The sequence below is a fragment of the Rattus rattus genome, chromosome 7 (genome assembly GCF_011064425.1).
Source record: "Rattus rattus isolate New Zealand chromosome 7, Rrattus_CSIRO_v1, whole genome shotgun sequence".
Lineage (NCBI taxonomy): Eukaryota > Metazoa > Chordata > Mammalia > Rodentia > Muridae > Rattus > Rattus rattus.
The window spans coordinates 18045202-18065199 of record NC_046160.1 but is presented as its reverse complement, the minus strand read 5'-3'; the positions used below and the strand labels follow the sequence as shown (position 1 = coordinate 18065199).

Genomic DNA, 19998 nt, shown 5'->3' with positions numbered 1-19998 from the left:
CCTTATCTTTAAAACATGAGAGAGGAAGTTTTATTTAATAACCAATATATTGATAGTTAGAGAATGGTTCACAGCAAAAAATAGTTATAATCCATATTTGTATGCAGGATAAAGCCTTTAGATGGAATAAGTTAAATAAATTAAACAAGAAAGATGAAAAATTAGTGTTAGGATGAAATAGATAACATCTCAGGTGCTTAGAGGAGTGGAGGAGTGATAGGTTTTTAAGGATTAAACAATAAGATGTAGAAAAAAGCACATATACAGTTATTTGTGTAAAAACAACAAATAAAGTAAAATTGTGTGCCAAAGTACACCAAAATGAACTAGACTGAGAAGGATATTTTTATCAATAGAATAAATAAAATCTGAAGTACTTCTATCCATGCAAACCATTGTGGAGATAATCTCAGAGAGGACAACCATGCCAAGCAGAGTGGATGAGGCTTAGCTTTCCTGAGAGTTCACCTGTGGTCCTAGTACTCAGGAGGCAGAAGCAGGTGGGTGGAGAGGTCAAAGCCATTTCTGGCATGTAGTGAGAAATGTCTCAATATTTCTTGTCCTCTGAGCTAAATGTGAATTCTATTTGGAAATGCACTGCTGTTGATGCTGCTGGCACCCCCTTTGTGGAGCTCACCAACTGATTCCTCAACAATTTCATAGCCCTACAGTAGATTCCCAAAAGGCTGGTAGATGGAACTGTGGGCTATATGTTATGTGCTTCAGCTAGTCATAGGTTCTGTATATTCTTTCCTTGCCAGTGTGCTGCCTTGGTTTCCCCATTCCCTGTATTTCCACTGCACCTTCCATGATAGCCATGAAGTCAATGATAATGGCTTATCTTGGTGGACTGTCTGGTGGGCTGAGTTTTACATGCTTTCAATAGGCATAAATCCATTCAAGCTGTGTGACAACTATATGAACTGCATATGACTATTATTGCTTTAGAGGTGAATACATGGGACAGACAAGTGTTAAACTACATGCTAAGATTCGGTCATTATTGAGGATTCAACCTCTGGGAAGAGGTCTGGTTCCAGGTTCATGTGTGTACTCTGTGTTCTCTCCAGTGCTGAGGCAGTTATATTACTCTAACAGAGTCCTGAGTGTTTGCTTGTTCCCTGTGTCACCTAGGGTATACTAGGCAACTCACAAACATTATTTGAGTGCACAAAGTTATAATTCCTAAGAATAAGATATTCTTGAGGATGCTCCCTGAAACTTTCTCTGTAATAGTTAAAAAGAAAAAGCATGTATACTAAACAAGTAATAAAGGAACAGTTATATAATCTATATTTTGGACTCTTATATAGCTGCTAAAATACAGATTCTCAAGAATGTGTAGAAATATGTAACAATGACCAGTATAAAGAATATATAGTATGTATATGTAGTGATGTATGTATATCTAGTGATGAATATGTAGTGATGCAAACACACACTCTGTGCATTATTGCCCTCACTTGCACATCTCCCTAAGTAATACTAGGTTGTGAGTTATGGATGCTATAGTGAAAATTGTCCAAACAAATTATGCCTTAGCTCTTCCTTAGCTTCAGCCCCTCTACACAGCCTGAACGTTATTCTGAGGTCCCTAATGGCTGTTCCTCATCTTCTAGTGAGTGCTGGTGAACCATATTCACACAGGCATCCACCCAGATCTTCTGCTTAGACTTTCCCAGGTCCAATGTTTCCCCCAAAGAAGTCCTTCCCCAGAACACTGCGTGTGTCCCTCTTGAGTCTCTCATGCTCCATGAAGTGCCAGGGGTGAGTATTTGGCGAAAGTTGTTCTTCATCCCTGTCTGGCTTTTTGACTTTGGGGCCCCAGAGCAGCGCAGCTCCTTAGAATATCTCGAAGATGGAAGACACTAAGTGCCAGAGGGCTGAGAGCTTTGTCTATTTCTGTCTGCTGACTTTGCCAAGTGTTAGAACACTATTTGACTCATGGTAGACAGACAATAAACATTCATTAAGTGAAAAACCTTGTGGGGTTTCTTGCTTTCCTGTCTCACTTCAGCAGAACTCAAGGGGACGGCAAGGGACCAATAATACACAAAGGTGCCTTCTGTAGCCATGGCAATGGTGCCTGCCTACTTCACAGCAAGGGATTCATTCCTTGCTACGTTGTTCTTGACTCTCATTATTGTGCTTCTGTGGAAACCAGGCACTATAAGGGCTCACTTGAAAAAGTGTTTGTTCTTCCTAGTGCGTGCGGATACCTCAGTGCATTTTCTGGTGCTGTAACTGAATATTGTACTTGGGGTAGTTTAAAAAGAAAATAGATTTGTTTAGTTCTTGGTTTTGGAAGGCGAAGAGCATGACATTGCTCTGGTTGGCTTCTGGTGAGGGCTTTCTTTCTTGTGGCGACTTGCTGTGGTCCTGAGGCAGCACAGAGCTTGCTAACTTAGAACTCTCTTTCTCTTTTTATAAAGCCACTAAAAGAGTCCTGACTCTCATATCCTCCTGATGTCCTCTAACCTTAGTTGTCTCCTATTGCGTGACAGATTTTTCCTGGGAAAAAACACTCATGCATGCACGTATGGACACACTCACCTATGAATCGACGTAACTATGCATCCCCCAGAGGGAACCCATGGCAGACCAAAAGAGCAATTACACCAAAGTCCAACTTGGTGAACCAATGAGTTTTAGTTCAGATCACTGACATGAGTATTAGGGGTTACTTAAGGAGCAGGGGTGACTCAAGAAAAGTAACCACATCACTAAAGACCCCAGCCTGGGTGACAACTCCTAAAAGCAGCAGCCTTGGCCTTCTGCACAGTTCAGAGGCAGCTCACCAGGCCAGAAATGCTGTCCATGCAGCTCCACCGGTCAGAATCCCTTCCCCAGTTACTGTTAACTCCTGTGAAGCCGGGAAGAGGATTCTGAGATGTATCCAGCGATATTTTGTTTTCCATCCCAAATTGCAAGAGCCCCCCGCCTTCCCTGTGGAGGGACCCTTTTATCCTGTAGAAACTGCCCAACATCTCTCAAGGATCCATCTCTAAACACCTCTAACATCACTTGGGAGATTAAATTTTGGTATGAGTTTTGGAGAGAACAAACCTCCAGACATAGCAGCTAGTAAGAGAGGACCATTAAGAGGCACAGCTACATACAAAATGCATTTTTTTCACTTAGCACCCCAAGAGAGTCTTAATGAGAATGCTTATCGGTATTTGCTAGGCAGCGTTTGCCAATCAGTATTTTCTTGGTTCCTATGTGCCAGGAAGTATGGAAGAATGTGATGGAAGCATTGTGACGTCTCCCCTGCACGTTCAAGTGACACTGTGGGAAACGGGGACCACATACTCAGAGTAGGAGGCAGGTTGATAAATGATGCAGAAATGATATTAGACACCTCACCCACAGCTGCAGCTGCCTCCAGGGTCTTTTATGATTTAACATCTTCCTCTCTTCTCTGATGAATGTTTTTGTTTTCTGGGTCCATATGTATCCCCAAATTTAAGATCTACAGGGATTTGCCTTGACGATGATATCAAAGGGTTTTATTGCAATGCTGGGCCATTAAATTAGGTATGTTTGTTGAGATTTTTGACTCTGAAAGTATTTAAATATTCTAAATCTAGGTTCATCTCAACTGCTTTCCTGAGTCTCAGGAATAATAAATCTCAAGAAGATATTAATAATGCGCTTAGTGGGAGTATGAGCTCTTTATTTGCAAAGATCTGCAAACTTCATTTGTTTGGAGATCACAGTGGCAAACAGATTTTAAAAGGGTTGAAGCTTCTCCTTAATATTACTGTAGATATCCTTGGCTGAGTGGTGTTCCTGGGTTTCTGAGAAAGCTGTTTGCAAATATCTTACAGAAAATGCCAGGCTGCTGTGACGGAATGGCAACATACCCCTTTGGATAGGTACAGCCTTACCCTGCTAAGTTGGCCTGCAAAGGCAAGGTCCAAGATTGCCTTTCTGAAATCTCTCGCTCATTAGGGGGCAGGTTGTCCTTGTTTTTTTCAGTTTGACATACACACGTCCTTCCTCCAAGGAGTGAAACGTGGGCTCCAGTCAGCATTCACCACTTAACAGATGAGATTCAGCCCCTTGTAAAGGGATAGCATTTAGAAGGATGTACAGTGTCCCCGTGTCAGATTCGATGAGATGGAGACATTTGTATCTTGCTTCCTTTACTGATCTGGTTGGAGTTCTGAGAACCAGAATTTCAAGAATGAGGACGACTGTGACATCACACCACCTAGCATCCCATTTTGCAGATGGAGACATGACAATCCTTGAGGAGAGATCATTTGCCTTGGTCTGTTAAGACTGTTGACAAGGGATGTCCCTAGCCTAGGGTATCTGGGATCCACGGTGCTTACCGTCTTATACAGTTTGCCAGTATGACTACAAATAAGGATTTGAAAAAAAAAAGACTTGAGATTTGGAACGTAGTAGGCGCCGCCACCGTGGCACTATCTGGAATGAAGACCGTGAGGTAGAATTGGAGACTCAGATTCATCACCGAGTTCCTCAGGGTATGCAAAACATAAACTCAGACGAAGGGAGAGATCTTGCAGTGCTGGCGAGGTTGATGATAAATGAAGAGAGAATCATAAATAAAGTTGAGGTGATGGATGGTCCCTTCCCAAGCTGGAAGCTTTGGTGTGTAGGATGGCACTTCCTGTCTCCTGACTAGAAACAGAACGCAGCACAGAAGAAGCCTTGCCTAATGCCCACCAGCATGAAAAACGAGCAGTATTGATGGAATTCTTGTTTGTACTCATTGATATTTTGTTCTTCTTAAAGTCCATATTCACCTTACCCTGGGTGCAGGGTCCTCTCCGTCTGGGTATCTGATTGGTGGAGAGGGAATGAAAGTGGCCACCTGAGGTGTGAAAGCGGATAAATAAAAAATGTGCTCTGTGGACTGCACCAATGATGTAAAACCATCTTTAAAGCTGTATCACTTATATGGCTCTGGGTGCTGTGGGTGGGTGCTGTGGGTGGGTGCTGTGGGTGGGATGCTGTGGGTGGAGGTGCTGCAAGTGCATCTTTAGAAGAACCTTCTGTTGCTGATCTCTTCCTCCCACAATTTTGCAGGTAGAACAGCATGACTCGAGCCTCCAGTATGATTTTACTTGCTGTAAAAAGTTACCTCTCTGCCTAGAGTTTTAAGCCAACTGATTACAATAAATATCTGTGAAGTTCCTTAGTCCTTGTAAAGTGCAAAACAGTTTTTTAAATCTCTAAACAATGAAATTATGTCTGTATTTTCACATCTGGTGTGTAGTAAATGCTTGTGCGCTCTACAAAAGGAAGGTGCGTGTGGTACAGGCTTGACATCCATTGCTGTGTTTTCCTTTGTCTGAGAATCTCTTTGGAACTGTCTTCTCCCTTTATCATGTCCTATGGAATATATTAACATCCTATTTCATGTAGTGAACCTGTCCCCCTGCCTTTAGAATGATGATATGGTTGATGGGCTTTAAATTTCCGGAAATTTAACTTAACTCTCCTGCCCGAAGTATTCATTTAAACGTTTAAGGAAAGGAGCTGGGGAGATGGCAAGTCAGAAAAGTACTTGTCATGTAAGCACAAGGACTTAAGTTTGATCCCCAAACCATGTAAAAAAAAGTGGGGTGGGAGTGTGCCCTTGTAACTCCAGCATCAAAGAGGCAGACATGGGCTGTTCCCTGTGTCTTTTCAGCCAACCAGATTAGCCTACTTGATGAGTGAGTTCCAGACCAGTGAAAGACTATAAGAAAATAAAATAAAAAATAAAATAAAATAAAGTGGATGATGGCCAAGAATTAATAACACTTAAGGATATCCTCTGGCCACTATATACATGGGATCTGTACACACACACACACACACACACACACACACTATATATATATATATATATATATATATATATATATATATATATATATATATAATGAGGCTCAGGGGCTCAAGGCCAACCCCCATTGTGCATGGGATCTGGGCACAGGACCCCCAGCCTCCTCTAGCTTACTTAATCTTGTTCCGTGATTTTCCTTGGTTTGGTCTCCTATGGCTCTCTTTCCTCTGGTGCTCAGTTTTAATTTATAGTGTACTTTGCTTCGGCTTGTACAGTTTGCCTCACATCCTTGATGACAGAAGTGGAAACATAGCCCTTGTCTCTCTCTTCAGCAGACTTTGGCATTTCTTCTTTTTCTACCTCCCCCCGGGCTCAGGGCTTTTCTAAGAGCTCCCACCACAAGACTTCAGCTCATGCTATTGGCCTGTAAACACTCTGTGAGGGACTTTTCATGATACTGGATTCTTTTTTTTTTAAATTTAGCTTTCCTTTCACCTCCTTGGACAGGCTGGGCCAGATCACCCCCTCTCCTATCCTCTTTAGATGGAGTGTCTTAGTCAGTAGAAGCAGGCAGATAATTAAGAGCTCCGAGTAGGCAATTTTCAAGCAAACTGTGGCTCTATGTCCAAGAAGGAGAACCCAGTTGCACACTACTGTCCTTGATCATTTATAGGAGGAGGCCTCCTCGGGGCCTCTGTTCTGAATTCAGATGAAGGCAACCATCAAGGCATGCCCTCGGCTCTCAGCTCCATTAGTTCTTCTGACCATGAAGCGTACTAACTTAAATGGGAAACACATTGGTGTCTTGTTTAGTTTCTTAGGAAACACATTGGTGTCTTGTTTAGTTTCTCAGGATCCGTAGGTAGCCCAAAAAAGAAAAGGGAGAGAGAGAGAAAGAGAGAGAGAGAGAGAGAGAGAGAGAGAGAGAGAGAGAGAGAGAGAGGGAGGGAGAGAGAGAGAGAGAGAGATTGATTGTGTGCGTTTGTAGTGTTGGGAAGGTAATTCAGGGCATTGCCAATGCTACTCACGTGTTCTTCCATGGAGCTACATCCATAACTGGGTTGATAATCCTTATATAACATAGTTATTATCTAAAGTCTCTACATAGCTACAGTATCAATCCACTTTTTGACTAAAACAGAGAAGAAATCAGGTGATAAAACATTTGCTTTCTAAAAATGTTGCTGCCTTTGGGGCATCTAGAGAGGATATGGAGAAAGAAGCTGAGGTCCTCCAAGAGAACGTTATTCTTCCAATCAGAGATCAGTGGGGAAGCTGAAGTAGTTGAAGTAGGTCTTCCCCAGTGCTGTGCGTGTACATGGTCTGTGCTCGGTAGGCGTAGGCCTTCCTCAGACAGAGGGTTTTCTCTGTCCCACCTTTGGCACCATAAGAAATTTTCTGCTGCCTCAGAAAGTCCCGGGCAGGCCTAGTTTTCAGAATTGGCTGCAGGGTGGCTCAGAATACTGTGAGAGCACCTTTTAGGAATGAACAGCTAAAGCATTTTTATAGTCAACTGGGATAACTGGAAAGAGAGAGCCTATTATTATGGCCCTGAGTTTTAGAACATGCCTCCTTCATATTTGAACCCAAACCCTTAGTAATTATTATTTAAATCAGGTTCCAATTTGCAATGTAGAATGTGAAAATTCTGTCCTCCCAAGTTTCTGAGTACCGCGACTTGTTTTCCAGGGCACAGTGACTGATGGAATGCATCTGAAACACTTGATATGTTTAAAACCTCTGACTTGTTCTTCCAAGCAGGATCCTTTGGCTCCTTTTGGCCTTTTATAGTAGCATCATGAGATACTTTGAGACGTTGTCATGAAGTTACACTTTCTGGAATAACAGGATGATGGTCCACACACCTCCTGTTATTGCAAAAGTTCTCTGGTGACTGTATGATGCAATGTGGTGAATTACGTACGGCAGTGACCAGCAAAATATCACTCCGACAAGGTTATGGCACCCCTCAAGGCAGTGTTCTATGTTATACCTCCTAGTTAGATTTTCCAAAATATATGGGCCGTAACCAGAGTTACAGCCAGCATACCAGCATACCAGCATACCACAGGCTTCTCAAGCTAACCTGCAGGATAACTCATTCCTGTTTCTCTCTGTGTCCTGAGGAGGCTTTCTAGAACACTGGTGATATAGATAACAGATCTCGCAGTGATGCTTAGAGAATGATATGAACGTTGAAACAGAAAAACTATTCGTAGCTAAATCCTATGGTCTGTACCTTGGTTTTAGTAATATATAGAAGGTGATGTCAGTGTGACAGGATTGCAAACAGCTCAATCTGGAGTTGCTGAAGGGGCTTTCCATGCTGTCACTGAGACTTTAGAAAGCAATGAAACAAGAGAATAGATATCTTGTTCCTCATTCCTGAGTGATTATAAATAGTGACCTTTCAGTGATTAAAACAAGCCAGGCAGGAGCCATTTCCCCAATGACCCGGGACAAAGGTCATTGAGGTTCATGGATGACTGTTCTATTCTCTTAGACTAGCACAGACATAGGACAATTGTAGGGAAGTCATCTCTGTTGCAAAAGGACTTAGAGGATCGAAGCCCATGTCAGGCTTCAGAGTCTAATAGCATTACTAGAAAGATCTAGTAAAAGTCAACTGGCTAATTTTTTTTAAAAAGATGGTTATTTCTATGAATTTATGGCAGTATAGATAGATTATCAGTTATTCTTACTTTACATCTTCTAACAATATTACTTTCTTACTTACTAACTTACTTACGAAGGGGCTCACTATGTAGCCTTTAGATGGGCTAGAACTTGCGATGTAGACCAGGCTGATCTTGAACTCCACCTGCCTCTGCCCACTAAGTGCTGGGGTTAAAGGTATGCACCACACCTGCCTTTACTTTGCAGCTAAGTAGATGGAAAATCCCAAGCTGCACAGCTTTGAAATGTTTTTGTCAAAACGTCAAAGGGGAGGGCTTAAGTAAATAAAAGCAACAAAAACAAAACACTAAGGCTAGTGTTCATTTGGTTTTGTTTCTCTCTCTCTCTCTCTCTCTCTCTCTCTCTCTCTCTCTCAATAAACTAGTCTATAGTTCAAAATGTTGGAAACACGAAGAATTTAAATGTTTTATTTCTCTGATTGAAAACCAGTCAAGAACCGTGTAGTGTGAGCATGTTTTATTTTTCTCTCTCACGGTGTAACTTATGACATAGAATCTCTAGTCTGTCCTCTAAACCATTCGTCTCTCTTGACTGCTTTGGAGGATCAACCAACTCTTTCAAAGCGGTTGCTGAAGTACAGGTATCCTACATATCATATATTTACATTATGATTCAGAACAGTAGCAAAATTACAGTTAGGAAGTAGCAACGAAAATAATTTTATGGTTGGGAGTCCCCACAGCATGAGGAACTGTACATTTGGAAGCAAATTCAAAGCAGGACTGTGTTTGGCATGTGCACTATGCAGTTCTCCCGAGGGCTACTGTTGCTTCCTTGCTGTTTGCGCCATCTTTAGATTATCTATCTACATTGGTTAGACATTCCGTTACTTAGGAGGCAGCAGAACTACATGCCTTGGTGTCTGTGCTGCAGCTAAGAGATGATGAGTGGTACCCACTGGTCAGCAGAACTTGAAAGGAGTGGTGGGATTAGTGGTGTGGCTAACTGGTTGTGATACCTACCTGCCGTTACTGAAGTGGTTGGTGGATGGAGACACCATCAGAGTTTACACCTGAGGTAGTGGTGGAAGGTGCTGTGGTCAATACGATTCCTGCAAGTTGCAAGGAACTAGTGCCTGTGTTCCAGTGATGAATTATTCGTAGGACATTTGCATTACACATCAGCATACTGATGGGACTGAGTCTTTTTACTGTTACCCAGTCCATTGAGCTCCTCAGCAGAGCCAAACCTTGGCTTTGGAATTAGAGTTAGAATTGGACTGGGATTTGCAAGGTGACTGGCTTTGATGGAGTCATTAGCTCTTTTACCCGAGCCTTCTCAGAGTAGATGTGATGCCAGTGGAGGCACAGGGGTTCTCCAGACCCCGGTTGTTTGGCTCGATCTGAAACACAGGGCTAGAACACAGTTTCTGGACTGTGGCTGGGTAGTCGTTTCCAGCTTTCTCTCCTCCTTCACCTCCTCTGTTACGTACACATCCTGCTGATCCTCTCTGCACGGTATGTTACCTCATACTCCTTTTTGATGCTCGCTGCCATCGCCCTGAGCCCTGCTTTCAACTTGCTCCTCAGTTATTCTGACAGTTTGTACACGCTGCCTCCCAGCAATTGTCGCTTCTCTGTCCAACTAATCCCGAGTGCATCAGCAAAGTAACCTTCCTGGAACCTGCTAGCAACCTTGCTAATCCTCTCCTTCAAGCCTCAGGATAACTTGTCCATTACAGAGTAAAATCCAAACCCCATACCGTGTCTTTAATAACCCCTTGGTCTGATGTAAGCCTTCACGTTCCAGCTTATTGCCTGATCCCTTCTGTTCCTTAAAAAGCCTGGGTTTAACAAGATACCTTGACTCACTCTCTCCCATGCGAGCCACCTCTTCCTTCACACAGATGGTCTCTCTCGAGTGTACTGTCTGCATTCTCAGTTTTGCCCAGTCCTAAAGATTTTGCCTCAGTTCTGTCTTTTGAGAAGTTTTTTTGTCTTTTTCAGTTTTTTTCCCTGAAGTTCCAAAGGATTTGATTCATATTTGATAGTCATTGCTTCTTTGTGGTTTTAGTTATACTGCATCATTTAATGTCACTGGCTGGCTGTGAAGCTCTCGAAGGGTAAAGGCTATCTAACCCTTCTTTACACCTTGGGAAAGTATTTAACGAAATGGCAGGCACAGAACTTTATCTACTATGCTTTCTTTGTGTTTATGTTTACCTTTTTCTTTATGTTTTCAGACCTGATTCTGCTCTATTCTGAGCTCTGTGGGAGGGGTAAAATTAAACAGGACTGGTTCTCTGACCTCACAGAATGCTAGTGAGGGAGGTATATAAAGACGTAGTCAGACAACTGTCATGTCACCAAGAAGTGACCAGAGGGGTAGTGACTGTACTTCGGAGGAAGCAGAGGCGAGGCGACACTGAATGGTCAGAGAGGAAAGGGTGGTATAGAGTCTAAAAGACAAGCAGAAAGTCTGTCTGCTGAAGGGAACTGATTGGGAGGTATTCCAGGCAGATGACGCCATCACAAGTGTGCAGTTGTGAATAAAGTTCAGTTGGCTGCACTGTAAGAGATCGTATGAGCTCTAAAATGATAAGGTTGCAGAGGCAACGGGGAACTGGATAATTGAAAGAAAGGAATTCTAGAATGGATGTTGAAATAGTGAGGTGAGGGAGATACCGCCATATTTTGCTAAAGGCCACGGGTCTGGGGCTGTTAGAAGGGAGATGATCACAACCGTAGATGGTTTGAGTTTGGGAGGTGGGCAGGTGTGCATGGGATGTGTACGTGGAGATTCACAGTTGTAGACAGTTTGAAGTTCAGCATTAAGCTTTAGCAGGAATCCCGTGCTTGAGGACACGATGAAGTCATAGCAAAGTGTGTGGAGCTGGTCAAGAAGATTTTAGAACCAGATCACAGTATGCAGGAGTGTTTGAAGGACAATCAAAGGAAAGCTTCTGCAAGGAATGTGCAGATGGACTAGGGAAGGAGAAGGGAATTGGTTAGATGAGCAAGGTGTCACAGTAACCAAGGGGATGGGAATGTCTGCCTGTCAGGCTTAGTGACAGAGAGACCATTAGCGGCCTTAGGAAGATGGGGTTTGGTAGAGGAATAGGAAAGTGTGTCCCATCCTAAAGTATCCTATAGTTATTTGGAGAAGTGAAGAAAAAATTCCGGCAAATGTAGTCATGAAGGACACCGTTTAAAGAATAAAAAAGCCAGAAAGAAATGAAGCCGAGGGGATTTTTTTTTGCTCATGCAAGAAGCAGAGTGTCTGTGATAGGATGTGTGTTTGGGTGTGGTGGAAGGGTGCCTGCTGATTGTTACTTAACCTCTGGGAGACTAACCAGCTCTCCACATTGTCTCTTTTTCCTTTTCAGTAATTTGCCATCTTCCGTGTATGAATGGTGGCCAGTGCAGTTCAAGGGACAAATGTCAGTGCCCTCCAAATTTCACAGGAAAGCTCTGCCAGATCCCTGTCCTTGGTGCCAGCATGCCTAAACTCTACCAGCACGCCCAGCAGCCAGGCAAGGCACTGGGGAGTCACGTCATCCATTCCACACATACCTTGCCTCTAACCATGACCAACCAGCAAGGGGTCAAAGGTAAGCTTGCTCATTATCCACAGAGAAGTCTCTGAGGTAACCAGGACTGGGTTTGAAAGAGAAGGGAGTCTGTGGATCTGTGACCTGAAAAACGGCCACAGAGATGGGAGGTGGGCCCACCTATGTGGCTGCAGGGCTGTCTAGGCCACAGTGACCCGGCATCTGGAAAATAAGAGAGCCACACGAAGTGCCTGCTTCCCTGGGGCTCCTAGCACCACTCTGGGAGTGGTGGATGTGCCAGGTCAGAAACAGAAAAAAGGATCAAGGTCAGGGTCAGGCTCCGACAGCAGCCATAAACCATGGGCCACACCATACCTGATAATGAATCCTGTAGTTGACAGATACTTGATTTGAGTCTTCAGCAATCACTTAGCTTCACTGGGCTTCAGTCTGTCCATCTGTAGGGGAAGGCAAAGTAGGTCACTTGGAGCGCAAACGTCCTGTGACTAATTCAGTCTTTCAAATCTGGCATCCTTAGAAATATACGACTTTAAAAGGGGGTCAGTGAAGTGTTACTGGATCTTACTCCTTAAACCCTGAATGTTTGTGTCAAAAGATGATTTTTTTTTTTGCCTGAAGTTTTCTTTGAAAGGGGCAGAAAGGTAGTCTTATTACACATATAAAAAACACACATTAATGTGTCACCAGCAAGTGTTCAAGGCTGTATCTATATGAGATACGTAAAATAGATAAAAGAAGCATGCTTTGTGAAGATGGATCTCTACTTTTAATGGAAAAAAATTAAGTCCTAAAATTATGCAATATAAGTTTCTATAGAAGAAATTTATGAAATATACAAAAATAACTAATTCTTAGAACCATTTATCATGTAGTAAGGTGGGCTCACCTATGGTAAGAGCATCATGATTTTATAATTTTGTGATCCTAGTTAAAATAATATTCTTGGTTTTGAATATATCACCTGAAGATACTTTAATGTTTGCATATTGTAGTTTTACTTAGAATTTTTATTATATAATCATTTGTGTTGTTGTTGTTGTTGTTGGTGGTGGTGGTGGTGGTGGGGTGTGTGTGTGTGTGTGTGTGTGTGTGTGTGTGTGTGTGGTTGCACTTGTATGTGTACCATAGTGCATGTATGGAGGTCAGAGGACAATTATGAAGTCATTTCTCTCCTACCCATGTGTGTCCTGGGGACCAAACTGAAGTCATGAAACTTCATGACAGACACCTTTACCAGCTAAACCACCTTCTCAGTCCACAGTTTGATTTTTTTTTAACTGCATAAATTTGTCATGTTGAGTACAAAATTCTCAAGAATTCTGATGTCTGTGTCACAAAAAGATCCCCTGTGTATGTTATCCTGTGTGGAGTCTGTTGGTAGGTGTGTTTGTATAAAATACATTTCATGTATTAAGAGCCCCGACTTTCCCATTAATTATTCATGGTTAACACATTGTCCTCCTGATCTTTGTAGTGAAATTTCCCCCCAACATAGTCAATATCCATGTGAAGCATCCTCCTGAGGCTTCTGTGCAGATACACCAGGTTTCCAGAATCGATGGCCCAGTGGGCCAGAAGGTGAAAGAGGTGCAACCGGGCCAGTCCCCAGTCTCTTACCAAGGGCTGCCCGTCCAGAAGACCCGGACAGGCCATTCCACGTACTCCCACCAGCAGGTCATTCCGCATGTGTATCCCGTGGCTGCTAAGACACAACTTGGACGATGCTTCCAGGAAACCATTGGGTCACAGGTGAGCAGTGTGGTCCAGGCCGTCTTGGTAATGTTTTATAGATGGGACATCATCTTATCAAGAACTCAGACCTGGTAGTACAAAGAAATCTCTATACAAGAGACTGGCAAGCTATGGTGAATTTACAAATAAAGTTTTATTGGAACACGGCCCTCCTTACTCATTCGCTTTTCATCTATGCTAGTCTTATGCAGGGTCTTATGCAGGAATGACAGAACTGAGGAGATCCAAGATGATCACAACATACATACATACATACATACATACATACATACATACGTATCTACATATATATGTTGTGATCATCTGTGTGTAAAACATTCTAAGTATGAGATGTGGTGCGGGAGATACATTATACAAAGATGTTTGAAAATACTTTTATATATGTGTATAGTGTTTTTGATAATTTAGATGTTAGTAAATATAGTTTCAATCTCCTATGTAACAATAATTAATATCAGCTTTTGCTTTCTTATAAGTTTTAATTAAGGTGGCAATAAAGAAATTATTTAATGTGAATTTTAAATGTCATTGGACTTACCATAAATTTAGCTTATATCATGATGCAAGAGAAAGATCATTCCCTTTCAAATTCTCCATTGAATCTGCATAGTGAAGGTGACCTTATTATTATTTTTTATTTAAAATGACTTTTAATTAAAATGTAATTATATTATTTTCTTCCTTCCCATTCCTCCATCCAGTCACTTTTGTGTGCCTCCTCGCCCGCTCTGAAATCATGGGTCTTTGGTTTCTGTTCCCCAACCACTTGGAGCTGTTTCTTTGGGCTGTGTGATGATGATGCACTTTGTCCTGAAATCCTCTGTTTGTCTTTCGGTTATGGTTTAAATACCCTCCAAAATAGTGTAAGGAAGATGTGTTCTTCATTCAAAAAATTAATGTGTGGGAGGTGGTAACCTAAGGAGGAGAAGGAGAAATGCCGCAGAACCAGTCACTACCCTCAAACCCTTTTAGATACCGAGTTGTTGTAGGATTGTCGTCATCCTTCTAGAAGAACTGAACGCTAGCTTGTGGGTCTGAATGGAGTCGCAGCTTGCAGAATGGAAAGACACCATGGTCAATTAACAGATCTTGTTTAGAGCCAGGGGCCCAGCATTGGGTGGCAGACGACCAACTTCCTTATCTGCAAATTGGAGGCAAGAGTATAGTGCTTGTGAGTTACGTTAAGATTAAACAGGATACTTCATGTGAGCCACACTTTGTAAATGTCACAGAAGGATGCAAACATCAGGGTAGAGGGAGGGTACTGATTGAGTCAAACTTTTAAAGGTAGGGAGAACCGAATAGTCCAGTTTAGGCTTAGATATGAGCAGTGTAAGAAGAGGTGCTTATGTTCATGCCATGTAGCATCTCAAAAGCAGGGAGAGACCCTCAGTCTTCCGAATGGAACATTTATCCATCCATGGACATCTGATTGTTTACTGCTTTGCAGCTAATCCTGATTGTCCTTCATTCAGTTGGATGATACATAGGACATTCTTATGGTAGTATTGCAGGTGTGTCTTTGAGGGCTCCGGAATAAAGGTTTAATCCATGGATAGGTCAAAATCTGACTAGAGATCGGGGATTGGTAGAACTATGGAGGTGGTGCATGGTTAGAAGAGGTAGGTCATCGGGTTGGTTTGGGAAGGGTGCATTTCCACCACGAGGTGGTAAGGTCTATTTTTACCATACGTCCAGAAGCATGAAATCAGCCCACCATATTCTGCAACCTCTGTGGCCATGAGCCAACTGCGTCTCTCCTCTCAGAAGTTATTTTTCTCAGGCATCTTGTCACAGTGAGAACATAGCTGACACAAACAGGGCATTGAAATATCTTTTCATTTCTCCGAGCAAAGCCTCATATTAGCAAATGGAGAGAAGAAACATCATCATTTAATTTTATCTTTGAAGTGATGAGTACGGATAGATAGGAGCACTGTGGCTGAAGGTAAACTTTATACACGTCATAGTTTTGCCCCAGATGAGGCTTGGAGACAGAAGGCAGGTTTGCTGCCATTTGCATTGTTTAGTCATTCCAGCTTAGGTCGGTCATGGAGAAAGGAAAAAGCAGATCCTTTTAAAACTGTGTGCCCAGTACCTTTCTCCCCAGTTTCCAAGTTGGAACAGAGATGATAAAAAGGCTTTTAAAACGAAACATAACAAACTTGTTATTCTCCTATAATTTCGGACAGATGATGCTAACTAGAAAAGATGAAAACAAATTACTTATAAGCCTAAACTGGACTATTCAATTGAACTGAAATGAGTGATTGATAGAGTTGCCTAAATAATTCAAGCCCAGTGGAATACTCTTGCCTTATCTGGATCCTGTTCTGACTTTCAGCTGCATGGTCCAGACAGTGATCTCAATTCTTAATTCATTTTGCATGTGTAGTCACCGACACGTAGCTTCAAAATAAGACCTATTTCATCAGACATTCCTAGCATGTATTTGTATTTCTGCTTGTGAGAAATACTCTCGGAAGGTGAAGTTTGCCTAATTACCTAGTGCAGTTCACATGACCCATATAATTAGTGGAAAATAATCAATAGTGTATAGATGTGTCCTGCCAAGATGTTGGAAAGAAACATAGACACAGACAGGTGTCGGTGGATTTTAAATGAACAGGGAATAGGGTCAGGGAGAAAAACCAACTCTACATCACTTTCACCTTGCTTATTGGGAATGCTCAGTAGTTGAAGTTATCAAGATTTAACATACATGGATAGAAATAAGCACTTAAAATGATCTTGACAGAAATAGTCCATATTTCTGTGGCAGGTTCTAATATTTAGGTAATAAATGCATAAAGTGTAATTAAGCCCATAGAAGTTTCCTAGAGTAAAATTTCAGAGCTATCTTACTGGTCAAGAAAAATGAGCAATGTATTATGGAGCCAGAGTTACAGAGCAAAGCGGGAGGAGGTTCAACAGATGGAAAACAAGATTTTAAGAGCTAGATGAGTAGAGGGAATTTAAAGAGATCAGAGACTCAAATGGCTTAGGATTCCTGGCAAACTTTGGTGTGCATACTTTTAAAGGTCTTAGAACTGAGGCTTAGTGAAATATAAATGACTAATAAGGTCAACATATCTTGAAGGCCTATGGTTCCCAAGAACCAAGTTCAGCATTGTTAAGGGTGCCACAACTACATGGGATGTTGTTCCAAAAATGTCCAGCCTGAGCCTAATTGAACCGTCACAGCTAAACTCTAGAGGATAGGGAATACTGAGGGTAAATTATCAGATAGGTACAGAAAAAAATCCATAATGTATGGCAGCATTGCCTTTTTATAATCATGCCATACAAACAAAGGATGATTTTTCTAGAACGAGACACAGGAGACATAGAGTAGATGGGGGTTAAATTAATTTTCTCTCAAATGTTTTACGTGCGTGTAGTGGTAGAGCAGGGAACACTCATACCACCACATGTGTGGAGGTTAGATGTCAACCTGAAGGAGTTAGTTCTCTCTTCCTCAGGAGTAGAGCCCTAGGTGTTAAGGTTGGCTATGAGCGACTTTACCCACTTGCTGAACCTAAATCAGATTGCAAAGAAAAAGCAGATGTAAAATGTTTCAGAAACAAATGGAAACGTTGAACTGGCTATTAGATGTTACTTTGGAATTATTAATTATCTGGGTGTGATGATAGTGTTGGGTTTATGGCAGGAATATGTTCTTGTTCTTGTGAGTTGAGTGGTAATAGTTTTGAGAATGATGCACCATAATAGCTATAATTTTCTCTCATAATGTACTCCATGCACAGATGTGGAGAGATGTTAGTAGCTGTTGACTCTGAGAATTCAACTGCAGATTACCATCATATAAGTCTTGGAATGACCTAGCATGTTTGGAATTTTTTTTTTATGAGAAGAAAGGGGAACTAACTAAATTTCCCTAGACATACAAATAAAATACTTTGTTTTAGACTGGGCTTAAGAAATGTAGCTTTAATACGTTGAATAAAATTTTGGAAAATGGTATTTGCCAGTTTTATCTTTTGATTGGGGCTGGGTATGAGGATTCCAGACATAAGATGTTGACCTGTAGCAAGTGTGAGATGCTCAAGGGTCAACAGAAGGAGGGTTGTAGATAAAGATATGTAGTGTAGGGGGGTAGATCATCAAGATTTGGTTATAGAATATTGCGAAGAAAATGAGTGTAGAGTATTGGCCTGTTCTGAGCTCCTTCACTTTGAAGCCTGGCCAATGCTCATTTGTCATCCAGTAGCTACCCCATGGGAGGAGGGGCTTGAAGGACGGTAACTGGCTGGACTTTAAAGGATAAATCCAACCTTGATTGGTGTCAGGAGTGATGTATTCTTGACTAGGGGTCAAAGCTTGGGGATTTATCCGTGGAATGTAAGGGTTGTTGTTGGAGACGTTTCATGATCAGTGACTAGATCTCTGGGCAGTATATTTATGTCAGAGGAGGACATTTCATTGGATGCTATGATAAAGAGGAGAGAGAAATAAATAACACTGGAAATTTCTGTAGCGACTTTCACCTTTGTAGAGCATGCCAAGATGGAGGAGGAGCCTTTATTTTAACTTTTGTACAAAGTGTTATTTAATTTTTCATGGTCTAAAATATTTGCTTATGTTAGGATCAGTAGGCATCCCAAGAATCATTTAAAGAGTAGAAATAGAGAAGATATGAGGTGACTTTGAGGGAAGACTTCTTGAAGCAATTGGCAAGTCATAGTCTTGACTAACTCAAGCTTCTACGTAACTTGGAGTAAACTGCTGCACTCCGTACACATTGGTAAGCACTGCCAGATTGTTCCCACTCTGAGTGAGTTGGAGTTACAGCTCCAGTGGTTGCAATTACTAACTTTTTTTGCAGGAAAACTTGTTTTCATGAGCTTGAAACTTGAACATTCCACCACCCTGTTTTCATCTACAAAGAGAGGCCTAGTTTTATGAAAGTCCCCGTTAGATCTATTACTGCAGAGCGGAGATGTTAAATCTATGCCTCCCTTTCATTGTGTAGGGTGACTTTTATTTCAAATCAGTTCCCTTAATAGTGACCCACATTGAGGTCTTCCATGGTGTCTACAATTGCAATTGTTCTAAATGGGTTTTACTGATTGGCCAGTTTTTGAAAACAAGCCTTTTACAGTGACCCAGTAATGCCAGATAGTTTGAAAAGGCCCTGATTGTGAAGTGTTTAGAATCATAACAATAGAGTTCAGGGTCCAGCTTCCATGCTGGCCTAGTCATTGCCAGGTTACATAATCATGCGATCACCGTCTCTTTGTTGAGTGCAGTAACACGGCCTGTAATTAGACACAGGTGTCACAAAGAAGGCAAAGCAAAATGTCCCAAGACCTTCACATTGCAAATGCTGAAAGAGCAGAAAATTCCACACATAAACATCCCGATTAGCTATGGAAGTACAGAAATACTGGAAAACCCAAAGTAGATATAAACAGAACATTTTAATAGCTCTCCAACATAGATAAAGAGAATAAAATACCACACGAGCACACTTTCATAGACTGCAGCCATGGAAGGTTACAGAGATTAACACCGCAGATCTTGTAGAAACTTCCATAAAGATTAAAACAAATCATAAGCTACAAATTTGATGTTAAAGGTATCTAGCAAGCATTTTACTGGAGATTAGAAAGAAAAGGAAGGAACAGTACATGATATAAACATACATTGAGAAAAATCTATTTTCGTTTGTTATCCATTTTATAAATAATAAGTCCTGAGGCAAAATTGAGTCTAAATGACACAAGAGCTATTTGGTCGTCTCTAAGAGGTGCCAGACGCTGCTGCTGGTGGTTCTTTCTGGGCAGGAAGAATGGAAACAGAAAGAACCAATGGAGAAAAAACATTAATTGGAGATAGGTGTCTCTTGTGCAACACCATCAAGGGCAAATAGCTCAGCGCTGAAACACACATGCGCACTTACCATCAAGGCCAAAAAAAAAAAAAAAAAAAAAAAAAAAAAAAACCAAAATCCAAAAAAACTCAGTGCTGAAACACACATATGTGCACCTCCCCTCAAGGTCAAAAAAAGCTCAGCACTGAAACACATATGCGCACTCATGGCGTTGTAAAAGGGAAGCAGGACCACTCTGCGTTTGTGTTAAGGAAAAATAAACACTATTGAGAAATTAACAAGAAAGCTTGCACTGGAAGTAGAAAGCATCACAATTGCTTGGCTCAATGTACTATTTAGAAAGTGTGTGAAGAAAAACATCTTCGCTTTATTTGCATA

The 19998-nt window shown here is 41.6% G+C and overlaps 1 protein-coding gene across 4 annotated transcripts in view; it reads left to right on the top strand.

Annotated features, from left to right (window-relative positions):
• Positions 1 to 19998, top strand: part of Ltbp1 (latent transforming growth factor beta binding protein 1) — a 205497-nt gene that overhangs the window by 31062 nt on the left and 154437 nt on the right. For all 4 annotated transcript variants that reach the window (XM_032908911.1, XM_032908912.1, XM_032908910.1 and 1 more), the window contains exons 2-3: positions 11829 to 12053; positions 13489 to 13763. In XM_032908911.1, the coding sequence (XP_032764802.1) occupies positions 11829 to 12053; positions 13489 to 13763 (500 nt within the window). The remainder of the gene's footprint in view (positions 1 to 11828; positions 12054 to 13488; positions 13764 to 19998) is intronic.